Source organism: Vicia villosa, unplaced genomic scaffold, assembly GCF_029867415.1.
Source record: "Vicia villosa cultivar HV-30 ecotype Madison, WI unplaced genomic scaffold, Vvil1.0 ctg.000045F_1_1_1, whole genome shotgun sequence".
NCBI classification, from domain to species: Eukaryota; Viridiplantae; Streptophyta; class Magnoliopsida; order Fabales; family Fabaceae; genus Vicia; species Vicia villosa.
Window position 1 is genome coordinate 491,560 of NW_026704977.1, and position 18,187 is coordinate 509,746.

Genomic DNA, 18,187 nt, shown 5'->3' on the forward strand with positions numbered 1-18,187 from the left:
AACATTCTCTCTCTTGATGAATTCAATGGTTGATATTTTTTTCTCTCATCTCTCATTTAAAAATGTTCTCACTTGCGAATTAAGTTCATGTCCTTTAGCTTAACCTTCTTGCCCTTTATAATGTTAACAGCCTCATGATTATCCACCTGGAGTTCTACCTGAGTGTAGCCTTTTGTTTGGGCCAAGCGTAAACCTTCCCGGATACCCCACAACTTCGCAGTTAGGACGTTACACTTCCCCACATGATTGGCGAAACCTCCCTCCCAATGTCCCTCGCTATTCCTTAGCAGCCCACCGCATCCTACTTTGGCGTTCCTAGCTACGGCACCATAAGTGTTGAGACAGATCCAGTCTTTCTCAGGCCATTCCAAGTTGTCGCACTTGTGTTGTTTCCTGTGCTAATCACCATATGTTGCAAAGCCATGCTTTGGTTGTAATCCTTCACTAGATGTTTGATGTCTTCAGTAAGATTTCTCTGAGCAACAAACTCTAGCACGAACCGCCTTTGGTTTCTCCAGTACCATAGTTGATGGCAAGCGGTGGCCCAAGTTGACTGCCAGTTCTCCACACCATCAACCTACATTCTCAAGTTTAGATTTATCCAGTCCTGGATCTGCACATCAAAGAAGGAGTTGCTTGCGGTAGAAGATAGTAGTTGCAGCCACACGCACTTTGATTGTTGACAGTCCCTCATAACATGAATAATTCTCTCTTCTTCTCTATAACAGTTTGCACAAAAAGGATCGGTTATGTTAAGCCGGCTAAGATATTTGTTGGTTTTGAGTCCTTCGTGTTGCATCATCCATATTAGACTACGAATTCTCTCAGGCACCCTCAATTTCCAGATCTCTCGCCAAGGTTCTGTGTTGTCCGGTGTTGCCGTACCTGCACAGATATCATAGACAGTAGAAATGGTGAAGTATCCTGAATTGGTTCCTCCCCATGTGCACAAGTCTGGTTCGGTACTGTCCAAGTTAGGAGGATTAATAGCGCGTATTCTTTCCACTAGTTCATGAGGAAGGTTATTTCGCAGCAAAGCCCAATTCCATTTTCCATAATCTGTCATTATACTTTTCTGAGTGGTATTTTCCATATTGACAGTATTCGAGTCCAGATAGTCAATGAGTTTGATACCAGGTTCTATCCAACAATCCAACCATACATTGATATTTTGGCCATTTCCTACTTCCCACTGTCATTTGATCGACGATAGGCCATAGTTTCATAATTTGTTTCCACAAGCTTGAATCATATATTTGATGTTGGACTTCATTCTTACTTAGGTTCTTTCTGTCATATTTGCCACGCATCACTTTGCACCACAGAGCCTCATCACCAGTTTTTATCTGCCAGCCGAGTTTGGCTATACAAGCTTTGTTCATATCTTTAAGTTTATGCAGCCCCAAGCCACCATTCTTCTTAGGTTTAGTGATCTCTTTCCAACTGACGGTATGCATTTTCTTGTCCTCTTCATTATGCCCCCAAATGAATTTTTGTTGGACCTTCTGTATTTCCTTTAGGCAAATGGTGGGGATCTTGTTGCTCATCATTGCATAAGTGGGAAGGGCCTCCAAAACTGATTTTGTCAAGGTGACTCTTCCAGCGAATGATAATTGATTACTTTTCCAACTAGTAAGTTTGGATCTTACCTTGTCAATCAGATAGTGATAGTACTTGGCTTTAGTTTGTTGACCTGTTAGTGGCACACCTAGATACATTCCAAGATCCTATGTCTCTTTAAGTCCAGAAGCTTGAATAATTTGGCCCCTGATGTGATTTGGAGTATTTTTTGAGAACAAGATACTGGATTTTTCAACACTTACCCTTTGTCCAGATGCATCATAGAACATGGTTAAAATTTTGATGATGTTATTGATTTGCTGGAGACTGGCTTCACCAAACAGTAACAGGTCATCTGCAAACATGAGGTGGGAAATTCGAGGCCTTTTCCTCCCCATCTTCACACCCACCCAATCCTTGTTGTTTATTGCATCCATGATCACGTGAGATAGTTTGTCTATGCACAGGACAAAGAGGTAGGGTGATAGAGGATCACCTTGCCTAAGTACTTTCTTGCATCTAAAGTACTCGCCTTTTTTACCTTTCCATACGGTTCTCATGTGTATTGTCATGATGTTTGCCAGAATAACCTATTTCAAGTTTTGCGGCAGTCTAAGTTCTGTAAGTACTTTTTCAACAAATTGCCAGCTCATTTTGTCATAGGATTCGGCTAAGTCCACTTTAATGGCGAAACAACCTTTCTTGCCTTTAAGTTTATGTATACTGTGGAGAGTTTCTTGGTCCACCACAATGTTTTCATGAATGTTCTTGTTTGGGATAAAGCCAGTCTGATTTGGCGTGACAACCTTGTTCATACACGCTTTCATCTTGTTAACTATGATTCTGCCAATAGCTTTGTAGATGGTGTTGCATAGGGCTATGGGCCTAAATTGACTGACATGTTCAGGAATTGGGACTTTAGGAATAAGGCATAGTTCGGTTTGTTTAATCTCCTCTATCCTGTCTGGTTGATTCCATAGTTGTCGAATAAAGTGACAGGTGCTTTCTCCCACCACCTTCCAAGATTTTTGGTAAAATCCAGCAGGATAGCCATCTGGTCCTGGTGATTTCCATGGTGCCATGTCCAGAAACGCTTGCTTAATCTCCTCATCATTTAGCTCCTTTGACAGATTATGCACGACACTATCTTCAAGGGCTGAATAAGTGCATACTGTGGGAGTCCAGTTAGCAACTTCAGTTTTAGTAGTGTAAAGGTTGCAGAAGAAATTCTTAAAAATGCTCTTGATTTCCTCTGCATCTTCAGCCCACACACCTTGCTCATTTTTTATGCACCGAATGATCTTTCTCCACCGTCTTTGCACCGCTTTGATATGGTAAAATTTAGTGTTTCTATCGCTGTCAGCGAATCACTTTTGCTTTGATATCGCTGTCAGCCAACCACGTTTAATTATTGAATGATTTAAAAAATTAACTTTCTTATTAGAGAGAGTAGTAAATAGTTATTAAATTAGTTTTTTTAGTAAAAAAATATAAGAATTTTGGTTGAGTGAGTTGTAGATGATTTGTTTTTATTAATAGTATAAAAAATTTTAATTTAGAGAAATTAAAAATAAGTTGATGATAAGTATTATCTTATCATTCTATATCAATTTTGTTTTCTCATAATTATTAAAGTTTTTTATATTATTAAAAAAAATGATTTTTCAAAATCCTACATTTCCATTTCCCCTAAACTCCTAAACAAAGTCGTAGAGAATTACAACTTTGATGGAGACCCCAAATCCGCTTATCCAATATAAAAGTATTATATCTCTTGCTTTTTGAATCCCAAGACCACTCAACTTTTCGGACTTAGTGATTTTATTTCAGCCAACGAGATGCACACTAGAGTTTAAATTACCTTTCGACAAAAAAATTCTAGCCATCCTATCAATAAAATCACAAGTTAGCTCCGGTAAGTTTCCACATCTTCTTCAACATATCCTTCACCAAATGATAATTCACATTCTTTCCAAAGAGTTTTATGACTAGCACCTCCTTCCAAGGATTGCAAAGTTTCTGAAAAAGCTCTTCATTGATCGCGACTTTTGGCAGCAATCAATTTTCTTCTTCAAAAGAGACATTTATAAGTCTATTTTCAATTAAGTTCACTCTCTTCGTTACAATAATGGCTTCTTGCCCTTCTGCGAAAATATCCTAAAATGTTTGTCTAAGAGGCTTAGATGCACCTCAATCCGGTGGGGACCATCGACAACGGTGTGGAAGCGACGAAAACAAAAGACTCCATGCAAAAACTTCTCTATTATTCAAAAGTTGTTGCTAATAACATAACTATCATGGCTGACCCTGGACCCAGACAAGCAAGTCCACAACCTAGGGCCTAAAGAAATTATAATACTAAAATACTAAAATGTATATTAGCGAAAATAATAAATACTTCATTATGTCCAACCTAACAACTTAGTCTTTGGTTTTGAAGTTGAATGTTAGCGTTTCGAAACTCAGTTTTCTTTTAATATAAAATATGATTCTTTTATGAAATGTCAATTTTTTTTATGATAATTTATTTTAAAAATTAAATTTTTTTAATACATTTACTTAAGAATTTATCTTATTTTTTAGTTCATTTTATTTTATTTTAGTTAAACTAAACATAAAAATTTACCTAATTTTTTATTTTATTTTGAGTTAAACTAAATGTTTTTTTACTTAATGAAATTTAATGAATTTTTCCATTGAAGACAACCTTACTCAATTACATTAGAGACAACCGCTAATTAGCACACTGTGTTGGTGCCTCTGCTCTGCCCCGAACCACTTTATCTCATTCATTCTCCCTACACATCAAAGCCATGTCTATTCTGTTCTCTACAATTCCACTTCCTTCCACTAACCTCACTTCCAAATTCCCCATCTTCAACAACACTCCCCATTATCACGCTCTCCGCCATTTCTCAGGTAACTCCTTTTCTATTTTTCTTCTTTTTTTTTTCTCATACCCATTAATGTTTTAACATGATTCCATTATAGATACTGCTATACGGTTTCACAAAGGTTCATCCTTTATTGCTTTTGCCGTGAATGGTAAACCCGCCATTAGAAAAACCACTCCCAGAAGAGATAGTAGAAACCCGCTTTTGAGTGAAGGGAGAGATGAAGATGAAGCTCTTGGACCCATTTGCCCTGGTTGTGGAATTTTCATGCAAGATAAAGATCAGAATCTTCCTGGGTTTTACCAACAAAGAGAGGTTAAAGTTGAGATTTTTACAGAAGAGGATTATGGGGTTGATGAGGATGAGGATGATGAAGAAGATGAAGAAAATGATGATGTTGAAGAAGCTAATGAGTTTGATTTGGATTCTGATGAGTTAGAAGCTATGTTACTTGGTGAAGAAAAGGATGATAAGGTTGATTTGAATGGGTTTACACTTCCAGGGGTTGGATATGGTAATATTACTGAAGAGGTTTTGGAGAGGGCGAAGAGGAAGAAGGTTTCGAAGGCGGAGAAGAAGAGAATGGCTAGGGAAGCTGAGAAGGTGAAAGAAGAGGTTACTGTTTGTGCTAGGTGTCATTCCTTGAGAAACTATGGGCAGGTGAAGAATCACTCGGCTGAGAATTTGATACCGGATTTTGATTTCGATAGGTTGATTTCTACTAGGTTAATGAATCCTGCTGGTAGTGGCAGTGCTACTGTTGTTGTCATGGTTGTGGATTGTGTTGATTTTGACGGTTCGTTCCCGAGAACGGCTGTGAAGTCGTTGTTTAAGGCGTTGGAGGGAATGCAGGAGAATTCGAAGAAGGGTAAGAAACTGCCGAAGCTTGTTCTTGTGGCTACGAAGGTTGATCTTCTTCCGTCTCAGGTTTCTCCTACGAGGTTGGACAGATGGGTTCGACATCGTGCGAGTGCTGGAGGAGCGCCTAAGTTAAGCGCGGTTTATTTGGTTAGTTCTCGGAAGGATTTAGGTGTGAGGAATGTGTTGTCCTTTGTGAAGACTTTGGCTGGTCCTCGTGGGAATGTTTGGGTGATTGGGGCTCAAAATGCTGGGAAGTCTACTTTAATCAATGCGTTTGCGAAGAAAGAAGGAGCTAAAGTTACGAAGCTCACGGAAGCTCCGGTTCCTGGAACAACACTTGGGATCTTGAGGATTGCAGGAATTTTGTCGGCTAAGGCTAAGATGTTTGATACACCAGGGCTATTGCATCCATATTTGTTGTCAATGAGATTGAATCGGGAGGAACAAAAGATGGTTGAGATACGGAAGGAACTTCGTCCTCGGTCCTATAGAATTAAGGTGAGTTATTTTTTGCTACTGTCATTCTCTTGCCTGGATTATACATTTATATGTGTTTTTTTTTTTGCATGCCCATCGGTTAATAGCAAACAAATGAGTATAGTTCTTATTTAAGTGTTTTGTTTCGTTTACTGCTTAAAAACTCGAGCAATTATGGTTTTTGCTTTTTGGAGATTATGAACCATGGATATTTGTATTGAATTGAAATGAGATGAGATTGTTAGGTTTTATGTGCATTAGTATGTAAATAAGTGTTGTCAAATATCGGCTACAATGTAGCGTAGTTTTGTACAAATTGCCATAGTTCAGTGATATGCTTTTTAGCACAAAGTTTGTCAAATAGCGGCACTATATACTATAGCATTGTAGCGTAGCGGATCCGTGATTGACAACACTAAGATATATTTTTGCAATCTATGATCGACAACACTAATATATGTTTCAAAAAGATGCTATTTGAATCTTATATGCTGGTTTTAATTTGCAGGCTGGACAAGCTATACATGTTGGTGGGTTGGCAAGACTTGACCTCATTGAAGCCAACATTACAACACTATATGTCACAGTCTGGGCTTCACCAAATGTTTCTTTACACATGGGAAAGACAGAAAATGCTAATGAGATTTGGAATAATCACGTTGGCGTCAGGCTGCAGGTAAGCCTTTTCCTGTTCTCATACAAAACTAAATATTCTTCCATCAGTATCAATAGTTTTATGCAGTCATATTTTGTTTTATTATAAAATTATATTATGGTAAAGTTAGCAATAAAAGATGCTCGTGAGACCAAAGGCTGAAAAGAGTTATAAGAATATAATGTTGCCGTTGAGATGCCAGGGCAAGATGCCCGTCTAGCTCAGTTGGTAGAGCGCAAGGCTCTTAACCTTGTGGTCGTGGGTTCGAGCCCCACGGTGGGCGTTGTTTTTTAATCTTTCATTGCATATTTTTTTTCCTTAATTCAACGGGAAATTTGAAGACGCGGACTTCTAGCGTTACACTTTTTATTTTATTTTCAAAAATGACATACTTATCAATTAATTTTATGTTTTATACATAATTTAGAAAATGAACAAAGTCTACACAAAGTCTTCTGTCAATCCATTTGATTGACATGCTCGAACTGAATATCATACAGCAGAGATTTTGATGTATCTGTGATTCATTGATGGAGATGTAGGCTGACTTGGTTTTAAGGCATATATGCATTGCTTAGCAAATTTGTGCCAAGCTTGCGTGGAATAAAACAAATTATTTCTCTATTCTGAAATTAAATTCATCTATAGATTGAGTATGGCTAGTGCTCGAGCGTAAGCAGTGTTCTGCCTGCAATTGAGACCGCAATCACTATAAGCATTTCATAATAAAAAATGACAGCAATCACTCTACTACATAGTCACATTTGACCAAACTTCATGATCAGTTGTTTGTGTCTTCTGTGCGTTTATTCATTTATTTACTTTAGAGCCAGGTTTTCTACTCCAATGCTATGTTTTCCCTAATTTTGTTTTCATTTTGTTATTATTTCAGCCTCCCATTGGTAATGAGCGCGGAGCTGAACTAGGTACATGGAAAGAAAGAGAAATAAAAGTATCTGGATCTAGTTGGGATGTCAACTGCATTGACATAGCAATATCTGGTTTAGGTTGGTTCTCTGTATGTATCCAAGGTGAAGCAACCATGAAATTATCGACCTATGATGGAATTGAAATAACTTTAAGAGAACCATTGGTCCTTGACCGGGCCCCGTCTTTGGAGAAACCAGGTTTTTGGTTACCAAAAACTCTATCTGAAGCTATTGGCAACCAAACTAAACTTGAAGCTCAAAGAAAGAAAAAGCTTGAAGACGAAGATGAAGAATACATAGGGGCAAGGACAGAGATATCTGCATCAAAATGAATTGAATTGGTTTCATATAGCTTTCATTGAAAAGGATGGTAGAAGCTGTAACTGAACTGTGACTTGTTGTAGAGGCAATAATTTGTTTGCAATTGGAGGGTTTTGTGTCCATTTTTTTCCACCAAGTTGGTGTGAATGTGATTGAGTCCTCCAACGTATGCAAAGAGAATAGAGAATGAATACACTCATTGTTGTTTAGATGTCACAGTCTGTGACTGTATGCAGTTTTGGGATGAGTTATAAGACTTGTTATGTCTTTCATGTACAGTTATAGTGGTAAAGTAACGCCTAGACTTTAGGATGTAGTGTATTTTACTCACTATAGTTCGTTTTAATTGTAGGTTTTTAAAAATATTTTTTTGAGGTCCCATTATGATCTTTAAAATTTTGTACTCTCTGCTCAAGTTTTCATTTTGAAATATTTCGACTGAAAGTAAAGTTTGAGACATGTCTTTGATATTGTTTGTTTGGAGGGAGAAGAGGCTCTTTGCTGAACTTTCTCCATGCTGTTATTGGGTTTTTGTATCTTTGAGCATTATGAGCAACCCTAAACAAATGTCCCTCAAGTCTCCGTCTTTGCTTTGTGGGCGAGGTTTGCAGCATGTGCTTGTGTACAGCCAAGGGTTTTGAGGACGTGGAGGACATTGATAGAACGTCATCGCTCTAAAAAATGCTTGTGTACAGCCAAGGGTTTTGAGGACGTGGAGGACATTGATAGAACGTCATCGCTCTAAAAAATGAGCACGTTAAATGGTTTTCTATCAAGATGTATTGTGGTGTTAGGCATGATTAATTTATCTCATTGTGCTGGTCAAGACGTCTCTCTTAATTTAGAGTGCTCAATAGTTGATAGTGCGGGTGATCTTATGGTCTGCGATTCTCAAATATGATATATAAGGTTTGTGCGGGTGATCTTATGTTCTGCGATTCTGAAATATGATATATACGGTTTCTAAAGCGTCATTTTATCTTCAAAATATTTTTGCTTCTTTTTTCATTCTTTTTTGAAAATGTTTTTTGTTCAAATGTAAGATCAAATTCAGCCGATTTTGTGGATTGGTGTTGGTCTTGCATGTTTGGTGGCTCTTTCCTCTAAGTTATGAATTCCAAAATTTTCTTTGGCCTTTGTTCAACTTTTTAGAGGTTCTAAAATCACCTGCTTACCACGTCGTACCTGCACTCATTCGCAACATAAAAATAATCATGGTTATCATATCAAATTCAGCCAAGAAGGCTGATAAAGGTATTTCGAGAATTGGATAAATTTGGAGATTTTAGAAACTGTTTCCGCCTTTGCTCGCGAGAAATCATTCAGCAAAGCTGTAATTGACATTGGTCTTGTGTCTAATTGAGAGTGTTTCTCACACACAAGGATAAGAGGATCTGCTCTCATTTGAATGGATGTAGTGCATAGCTATTAAACACTCTTTTTTTTTGGTCTCAAAGGAACATTAATATAATTCTCTCTACAAGTTAGATGATACATTAAATTCTTATAATTTTAATATTTATGGCTTTATTTTTATATATGATAATAAAAATTACACAATTTGCCCAAGCAGCTTCTTGATACATAATAGCAAGGGTTCAATAATACAATATTATGTTTGAGTCCCTATGATCTGTATCGAATTATTATTGGTCAATTGATTGCTTCTAGACATAGCTGGTATGGTGCAGTCAAACGAAATTTGAAACAAGAAAAAATTATAAGTGAATAACAAATCCAGATTTCATTTTTGATTTTTTTTTTCTTTTCATTTTGTCATATTACTAATAGCAGCACTTACAACAATACTTGAAATATTTTTTACATTTTTCTCTCTCTTTTCCTTCTCTCTATTTTACCATAGATTTGGGTAACTAAAGAAGGAACGTCGAAACTTTGCCTATACAAAAGTTACAGAAAGTTAAAACTGACATGGTACATTATCTAAATGACCGAAAGCCAAACGCATTCAGCCTCTTTGGTACTAGAAATGTTGGAACCTCCATCTTCGCCTCATCCAGTAAATTTCTTCGCATAAGCTTCTTCTTGAGCTTCAGAAGACTTGATAAACTCTTCAAGCTGAGCTTCAATAGAAAGATCATCATCATCCACATCAAGATCAAATGCATCAGGAAGCAAATCAACCACATCATTTCCATCAAATTCATCTTCTTCGGCGTAGAATCCTTCATCATCATGCTGCTGGTTAAGCCAGTAGTCATGGTACCATGTCAGTGTTGTCACCAGCTGCCACCATTCCGGAGAAAAATCCTCCACTTGACGAAAAGCAGCCGGAATGTAAAGAGGTGCATTGGGGTTTAGGGTTGATCTTCCTCCAGAAACTAATGCCATCTTGATCTTGTTCCTTTGTCTGCACCACAAATCAACAATGTTAATAAACAATCAAGAACCCTAAAAATCAAACCTAACAAAACAACACCAAATTTCAATCATAATCATTGATTATGAACAAATTGTTAGATAAAATTTATGTCAAGATCATCATCATCATTCAATTTCCGTTAATTTCAAAAATCTTGATGATTCACCGATTATAATCGAAAATTGTGATTAAAATTAGATCACAAAAAAGCTAGATCTGAGATATAAAAGTTCAAATTCCTCTCTCTTTTGACTTATCGGAGTAAAAATCGGTTAAATTCAAGCAATAAAATAATCACAAATAAAAAATCGCGAATCTTAAAATTCAAACATGAAAAGTTGAATTCGAATAGTTTCTGATAATCGATTATGAAATTAAGCGATTAATTCAACAAATCACAAATTCAATTTTCACGCAACTACAAAGAACAGAAACTAATCAAATTTACGAAAGAACGAAGAAAAAGGGATTACTCACCTGAGAAATTTTCTTTAGCGAGAGAGTTACGCGTTGAACGAAATCGCAAACGTGAATTTATAGAAGGGGAAAGCGAACTCCGAACCTAATTCGGTTCGGGAATGAAATGGGACCCACCGTTAGGTTAGGTGAAAACACCGTCCAGTGTGCGTCTTGGTTCGGACGCAACGTGGTGGTGGCTTCTTTCTAAAGTCAATGTAACTGTGCGCGTTATCTTATTGATTTCTTGACCATTTTCAAATCTTTAATATTCATAAATTTCTCGTTTGCGTTTCTTGTTCTATGGTTATTAATTGCTTCTAGGTTAATTAAAGGTTATTTCCCAAAATTTAGCATGTAATTTACTAAACTGGTTTATTATCTAATGCTTTATAAACATTAGCTAAATTAAACATGAGAGGAGTGATTAACATTCATAACTCAACTCGTCATTCATTATGCCATCCATAGATTATTGTTATCAACCTTATTTTAGTGTTTGAATTATGATTTATTAGTTTTTTTTAGTAATTATGTTTTTGTTTTGATTTTGAAAAATAATAATTGTATAAGCTAAGGTATTAAAAAAAGAGAATGATATGTCTTAATTAGAAAATACACATGCATGCGTGTCCGTTTTGGATCCCACATAGTGTGATGCATGTTCTATGTTTCCCATGGATAATTATTGAACATGGGTTGTGAGTGAACTAGTTTGGTATGAAAAGGGGATGAGTAAAATGTCTAGAAGGTATATAAATGTATGAATGGGTAACACTGAAAAAGTAACACTGAATTTCAATGAGTGTGAAAGAATGCTAGAAATGCGAGTGATATAACTAGAATATGATAGACATTTATCATTTTAAATTTGGAAATTAAACGATAAAATCAACCTCATCAAATTAGCTGGATTTCTTTTTCGGGTGTGGTAACAATCAATCTTCGAGTATTTTATATGTTTATGAGTATTTTATATGTTTATGAATAACAAAATTAACAATAATGTGTAGGGTGCTTTGATTATTAGAATAAATTATATATTACTTATAAAAAGAAATGTATTACTTGTAGAAGAAAATTACATATTTGTCAATAGTAAATCAAACCATAAAATTAACATGAAAACAAAGATTAACATCTATATTAATTCATAACTAGTTCACAAAATAAGGATAAAAAAAATATATACGATCAAGATCGACTACATCCAATCCGGACATTAAGAGTTTAGCTATCCATAAACATGGTAGCTTGATTCACAAGAAAGATGAACAAGCAACAAGGTTGATTCCTTGACTTTTGAAACAATTTGGCCCCTAAGAGGGGTCTTTACCTAGAAGAATGTGGAATCAACCCAGAGTACACCACAACAAGGTCACCTAGGATAAATGATATGGTAAGGAGTATGATTTGTCATTCTACCTTGCCATAGTCACTCGGGGGAGAGACACTAAATACTGCAACTTACATTCTAAATAGAGTACCAACAAAGGCAGATGCCAAAATACCTTATGAGCTTTAGATTGAATGAAAACCTAGTCTGAAACATTTTCACGTATGGGGATTTCTAGCTGAGCCAAGGCCTTATAGGCCAAATGAAAATAAATTGTCCTGAATAGTGAGCAACTACTTTATTGGTTATTCTGGAAGACCTAGGGGCTACAAATTTTACAATCCCGAATTAAACTTAATTTTTGAAATGGACACAACCACATTCTTTGAGGATATTGAGTTTAGGGGAACAATAAGGTTGGAGACTTTGTTTTAGAGGAAGAATTAATAACAATTCCATAATCAATTCATACAATTGCTTTTGATCAAGTAAGTATGGAACCTCCAAAAGACATTATTGAATTTTCTCCAACTCGAGATGATTTTGTAATTCATGAATAACAAACTCAAAATCCTCAAGAACAAGTGTTACAAGAACCAATACCTTTACGGAGATCCACTAGAGAAAGGAAAAATGCTATTCTGGATGATTACATAGTCTTTATCCAAGAACACGAGGAGAATAATGGTATGATGAAGATGATCCAATCAAATTATGCCAAGCCATGCAGTATTCCAACTCTAAAAACGTGGATTAAAGCAATGAAGGATGAGTATAAGTCCATGCAAGACAGTAAAGTTTGGGAACTTGTACCGTTACCAAAAGGTGTGAAAACCATTGGTTGCAAATGAATTTTTAAGACCAAGTGGGATTATAATTGTAATATGGAGAGGTATAAGGCTCGTCTTGTGGCTAAGGGTTATACTCAAAAGAAAGGGATTGAATTTAAAGACAATTTCTTTCCGGTTTCATCGAAATAATCTTTTAGGCCAATCATGGCTCTTATTGCACATTATGATTATGAACTCCATCAAATGGATATCAAGACGACATTTCTCAATGGCAATGTTGATGAAACAATCTATATGGTGTAACCATAAAACTTTGTGTTGGGAGAGTCAAATAATATGGTTTGCAAATTGATAAAATCTATTTATGGACTAAAGTAGACGAATCGTTAATGGTACCACAAGTTTCATGAAGTAATTCTCTCATTTGGTTTTGAGGTGGATGTTGTTGAAGATTGTGTGTATCACAAATCCAGTGGGAGCAAGTACATATTCTTGATCTTGTATTTTGATGACATATTGCTTGTCGCCAATGATATTGGCATGATTCACGAAACCAAGAAATTCCTATCAAAAAAATTCAAAATGAAAGATATTGGTGACGCCTCCTTCGTATTAGGAATTCAGATACACCGAGACTGATCTCGAGGTATTATAGGATTACCACATAGAAGCTATATCAAAAAGGTACTTAAAAGGTTTGGCATGCAAGAGTGTAAAGCGGGGGAAACTCCAATTGCTAAGGGAGACAAATTTAGTCTCAATCAGTGCCCAAAAAGAAACTTAGAAATTCAAGAAATGCATAATATTCCTTACACGTCAGCTATAGGGAGTCTAATGTATGTCCAAGTTTGTATGCGTCCTGATATTGCGTTCATAGTTGGGGTGTTAGGAAAATAGTAGAGCAGTCTAAGAATGGGTTATTTGAAAGGAACCAAAAAGGTTATGAGGTATTTAAAGAGAACAAAAGAGTATATGCTCGCATATAGGAGTAGGGGTGGAAATAGGTCAGGCCGACTAACAAGGTCCTACGGCCTAACCTACACAGGCTCATGTCAGGCCAGACTTTTTTTAATAGAAAAGACCTAAGCTTTTTTATAAGCCCATATAGTTAAAAAGGCTAGACTACGGGCCGTAAAAAAGCCTTTAAAGTCTAATAGATCGGCCTATTTAAATAAATAAGAATAAATTTATTATTATTATATTTTATTTGTACTTTGAAATAAAATACAAAAATAAATCTTGGTTATCTTGGGTTGAAAAAGCTTATGAACAATGTCATTAGTTGTTTTCATAAGTTCTCTTAAACGAATACTATCGTAAAACTTATATTAATAGGTAAACTTGAATAAGTAAATGCAAATAAACATTTATTCTCATTGATATTTTAATTTGTTAGTCTATTTAAACATTAGTTGAATTACTTATTTATAAATGTTCAAATAAAATAGGCTTTTATGTAGGCTAATGGGCCAAACAGGCCTTCGAAAAGGTCAGTCTCAAGCCTAAAAATAAGCATATGATAAGCCACAGGCCAGACTTAGGCTTTGTAATTTTTAGCAGGCCAGGCTCAGACTTGGCAAAGCCTAGCTTGGGATTTCGGGATTCTCTTTGATGCCTCCGCGGAGAAGATCTTGAAAGGAGTTCTTTCTCCGACGCCCTGATCCTCTCGTTCTGTTGGAGGATCAGAGAGTTTGTCTTGTTGAGTGCTTCGACCAAGATTGCTAGGATATGGTCAGCGTTGGTCGGGACAGGAATCTGCTGGGATGTTTCAGGCGCATCCTTCAGAACTTTCTTGATCTTGCCAGTGTCAGCAAATTGAGCGCCAAGATCATGTGCGTCGTTCGGAGAGGGGGATGCGGTGGCTTCGTCCCTTTTCCGGGGAACTACATCCTCCAGAAAGGGATCCATGCCGCCGAAGTTGGTCCGGTGCTCGGGGAGATGATGGAGGGGTGAACATTGCAGTCGTTGTTGTGACTGGCTATGGTTGAAATCTTGAAAAAGTGTTTCGATCTTTGGTTTTCGGGGAAAAAAAGATGGGGAGAACATAACTTCCCACAGACAGCGCCATTGATCTTACTAGTTGAACGAGAGGAAAAAAAGGATTCACACATAATCTCCACCATTTATTTTAAAATCTAATGGTTCAGATTCATTCTCACAATCTCATATAAAAAATGCATCCACTCCCTCTCTTCTTTCTCCACACCTTTATGTTCTCTCATTTTCTCTCTCCTTCCCCACCCTCCTCGCCAAGAAAAAAGACAAAGGAATAATATGGAGTGATTGCAAGTCCAACTTGCTTGTGATCATCTCCATTTCTCCATAGCCATCATCAACTATCAAGTAGGCTTGCACGGGTGAATCAATATGGATTGAAGGAGAAGAATTGGAAGAATTTTAATAAAGGAAGTTCAAATTGTTATTTGTAGAGGTAAAACAATCAATGTCCACCGAATTACTTCCCAAAACAAATCACTTGAATATGAATATTTACGATAAGGACTAGTTTAAGGAATAAATTATTGTAACATGAACATTTTTATGTGAGTGTTTTCATATACTTGAAAATCACATATATTTTTAAATGTTGTCAACGTTTCGAGTATAGTTGTGTGCATTTCCATATTTTATATATATATATATATATATATATATATATATATATATATATATATATATATATATATATATATATATATATATATATATATATATATATATATATATATATATATATATATATATATATATATATATATATATATATATATATATTAATAATAAAATTTATGTTATGCACACTCCACGTAAAGATAGAGATTAGAGAGATCGCTAACCTTAATGTTGATTTACAATAAAAATAACATGTAATATATTATTTTTGTTTCTTTTATATAAGAGATAATTTATTTATTTTTTAAATTTATTGAATAATTAATGTATTTGATTGATTTATAAACTAGATATATTGATTATTCAATAAACCTAAAAAATGAGTTTCCTCTTATAAAAAAGAATAAACGATCAATTTTGAATTTTTAACTCAAGTCAAAGCTAGTCCAAGGAGAATGTATACGCTCAAATATATGAATATAAACTTTTATTAGTATTTATTTATACATTTTCCTCCAAAATTAAACTAAATATCTTAGAAACCTCTAAATAATCTAATTATCGTAAGTCAAGAAAATTTTCTAACATTTCTTTTTTACAAATTTATAGGTTTTCATATTTTCTAAATAATATAACGATATAAATTAGCTTTATCAATAATTAAAATAGTTTACGACATACTATTATGTTGTTACATATGTCATAGAATAAGCCAACCAATCATGATTCCGAATGCATGTTTTGGATTAGTAATTTTTAAATAGTATTTAAAAATATAAACAAAAGTTATTTTGATATTTTGAACTCTATATTCGAAATTGATTAAAAAATATAAAAATTGGAATGGTGCTTCTAAACATGACAACACAACTTAATACCAAAACATTGACCATCCTTGTTTATCACGATTAAGAGTCTCACATCAGATAATATATGGTCTGAACATGTGTTTATAAGGGGGGCAATCCCCATCTTATTAGCCGGTTTTGTAGGATTGAGTTAGGCCCAACCACATTTCTTAACATGGTATCAGAGTCTTGTTTAAGATCTGGTTGACCACCTACTATCAGGTTTTCGATATCGGGTCACCCATCACTTATTTCTACGCTCCAATTGTCTAGTCCAGGACGTGAGGGATGTGTGTTAAGGGTCTCACATCAGATAATATATGGCCTGAACATATGCTTATAAGTAGGGACAATCCTCACCCTACTAGCAGGTTTTGTAGGATTGAGTTAGGCCCAACCACATTTCTTAACAATGACTAGCCCTCACTAAAGAAACAAAAACAGAGAAAACTAAACATGACAAGTTCCATGACCAACTCCCAACCTAGATACCTAAAAACCTTATGCCATGCTAATATGGATAAATCACAAAGTAGGGAGGATAACTTGACCCATTTTCAGTGGATACCCGTAAAAAATTATCTACAACAAATAGGATAAAAACTCAAAAAATGGGTACGAGCAATTATAATCATCAAACGATCATCCCTTTCATGGTATTAGAGCAAATTAACTTAAAAGCTTTTTTTCTCGATCCTTCATTCATGGCATCACCAGATTCTGATGTCGAAACTCCCCAAGGGACACCCATTATGTCATCACCGACTGACAAGTTAATTATTTTGAATGCTGGTTCTCAACTCTGCATCAAGCTTGATGGAGACAATTATTCCGCATGGAGAATTCAGTTCATGGCTCTTTTAATAGGCTATGATCTCATGGGCTATGTTGATGGAAGTAAACCATGTACATCAAAAGTATTGGAGAACAATACTACAACTGTTAATCCGGTCTTTACGCATTGGGTTAGACAAGATCAACTCATTCTACACAACATCACTTCCTCTGTGGCTGCAACAGTGGTCACACACTTAGGCACCGTCAAAACCTCCAATCAAGCGTGGGAGATTCTGAAAACTATGTATGTTGGTCGCTCTCGCGTGCGTATAATGGCACTCAAACAAAAGATTTCCAATTTCACAAAAGGAAATCAATCTATAGCTAAATACCTTTAAGGAATTAAAGTCATCTCAAATGAATTATCAATCATAGATCACCCCTTTGATGAGATTGATCTTGTGATTCACACGCTTAATGGCTTGCCCGATGAGTATCGTGAAATTTCGGCTACCCTATGAGTATCGTGAAATTTTGCTAAACTACATGAGAAGCTTATGGACTTTGAAACCATTCATCTTCGTGCAAATCAAACGGCTGCTGATATTGTTTCCACAGCTAATGTTATGACAAGAAATAAAGGATATCAATATAGGACCAACAACAACTGCGACTCTTCCCCTACTTAACGCAATGGTGAAAAAAAGTATATGTTAGTTTTGTGACAAGCCAGGACATGTTGCGAAGAACTGCTACAAAAGTAAGGGCTTTCCAAAAAGGAATGTCACAAAACCGACTGCAAACTTGGCTCAGAATCAGCGGCCCAGCTGGATCATGGATATTGGAGCAACTTATCATATTTCACAAGATCTACAACAAGTTACATTAGCTTATTCATATCCTGGAGAAGATCAGGTCATTGTCGGCAATGAAACAGGTTTGAAAATTACTCATACTGGTAACTCTATCATTCACACCCTTGTTAAGCCCCTTTATCTCAAACAAGTCCTGTGTGTTCCTAAAATTCAGTCCAATTTATTATCTTTTTCCAAACTATGTCAATCTAATTCTTGTTCTGTTGAATTTTTTCCAAACGATTTTGTTGTTAAGGACTTGAATTCCGGTCAAGCACTACTCCAAGGTCCACTTAAACAAGATATCAATCAACTACGTGCCGCTATCATGTCATCACGTCCACCTCAAGCACTGCATACAAGCATCTACTCTGCATCTACATGGCATCATAAGTTAGATCATCCTTCTTTCAAAATAATAAAGCATCTGAT

At 35.8% G+C, this 18,187-nt stretch overlaps 2 protein-coding genes and 1 non-coding gene across 3 annotated transcripts; 2 read left to right on the forward strand and 1 right to left on the reverse strand.

Annotated features, from left to right (window-relative positions):
* The first annotated feature begins 4,277 nt into the window (after window positions 1–4,277).
* LOC131622927 (GTP-binding protein BRASSINAZOLE INSENSITIVE PALE GREEN 2, chloroplastic-like) lies at window positions 4,278–8,062 on the forward strand. The gene is made up of 4 exons (XM_058893938.1): window positions 4,278–4,479; window positions 4,552–5,813; window positions 6,301–6,468; window positions 7,340–8,062. Exons 1-4 carry the CDS (start codon window positions 4,374–4,376, stop codon window positions 7,706–7,708), a joined length of 1,905 nt encoding a protein of 634 aa, XP_058749921.1. The 5' UTR covers window positions 4,278–4,373; the 3' UTR covers window positions 7,709–8,062.
* On the forward strand, window positions 6,658–6,730 carry TRNAK-CUU (transfer RNA lysine (anticodon CUU)). Its single transcript has one exon. It is a non-coding gene; the product is annotated as a tRNA-Lys (tRNA).
* Window positions 8,063–9,422: 1,360 nt separating the features above from the next.
* On the reverse strand, window positions 9,423–10,786 carry LOC131622928 (protein EARLY RESPONSIVE TO DEHYDRATION 15-like). Its single transcript, XM_058893939.1, has 2 exons — window positions 10,558–10,786; window positions 9,423–10,068 (listed from the first exon to the last, which is right to left on the reverse strand). Exon 2 carries the CDS (start codon window positions 10,047–10,049, stop codon window positions 9,711–9,713), a length of 339 nt encoding a protein of 112 aa, XP_058749922.1. The 5' UTR covers window positions 10,050–10,068; window positions 10,558–10,786; the 3' UTR covers window positions 9,423–9,710.
* Between the last annotated feature and the right edge of the window lie 7,401 nt (window positions 10,787–18,187).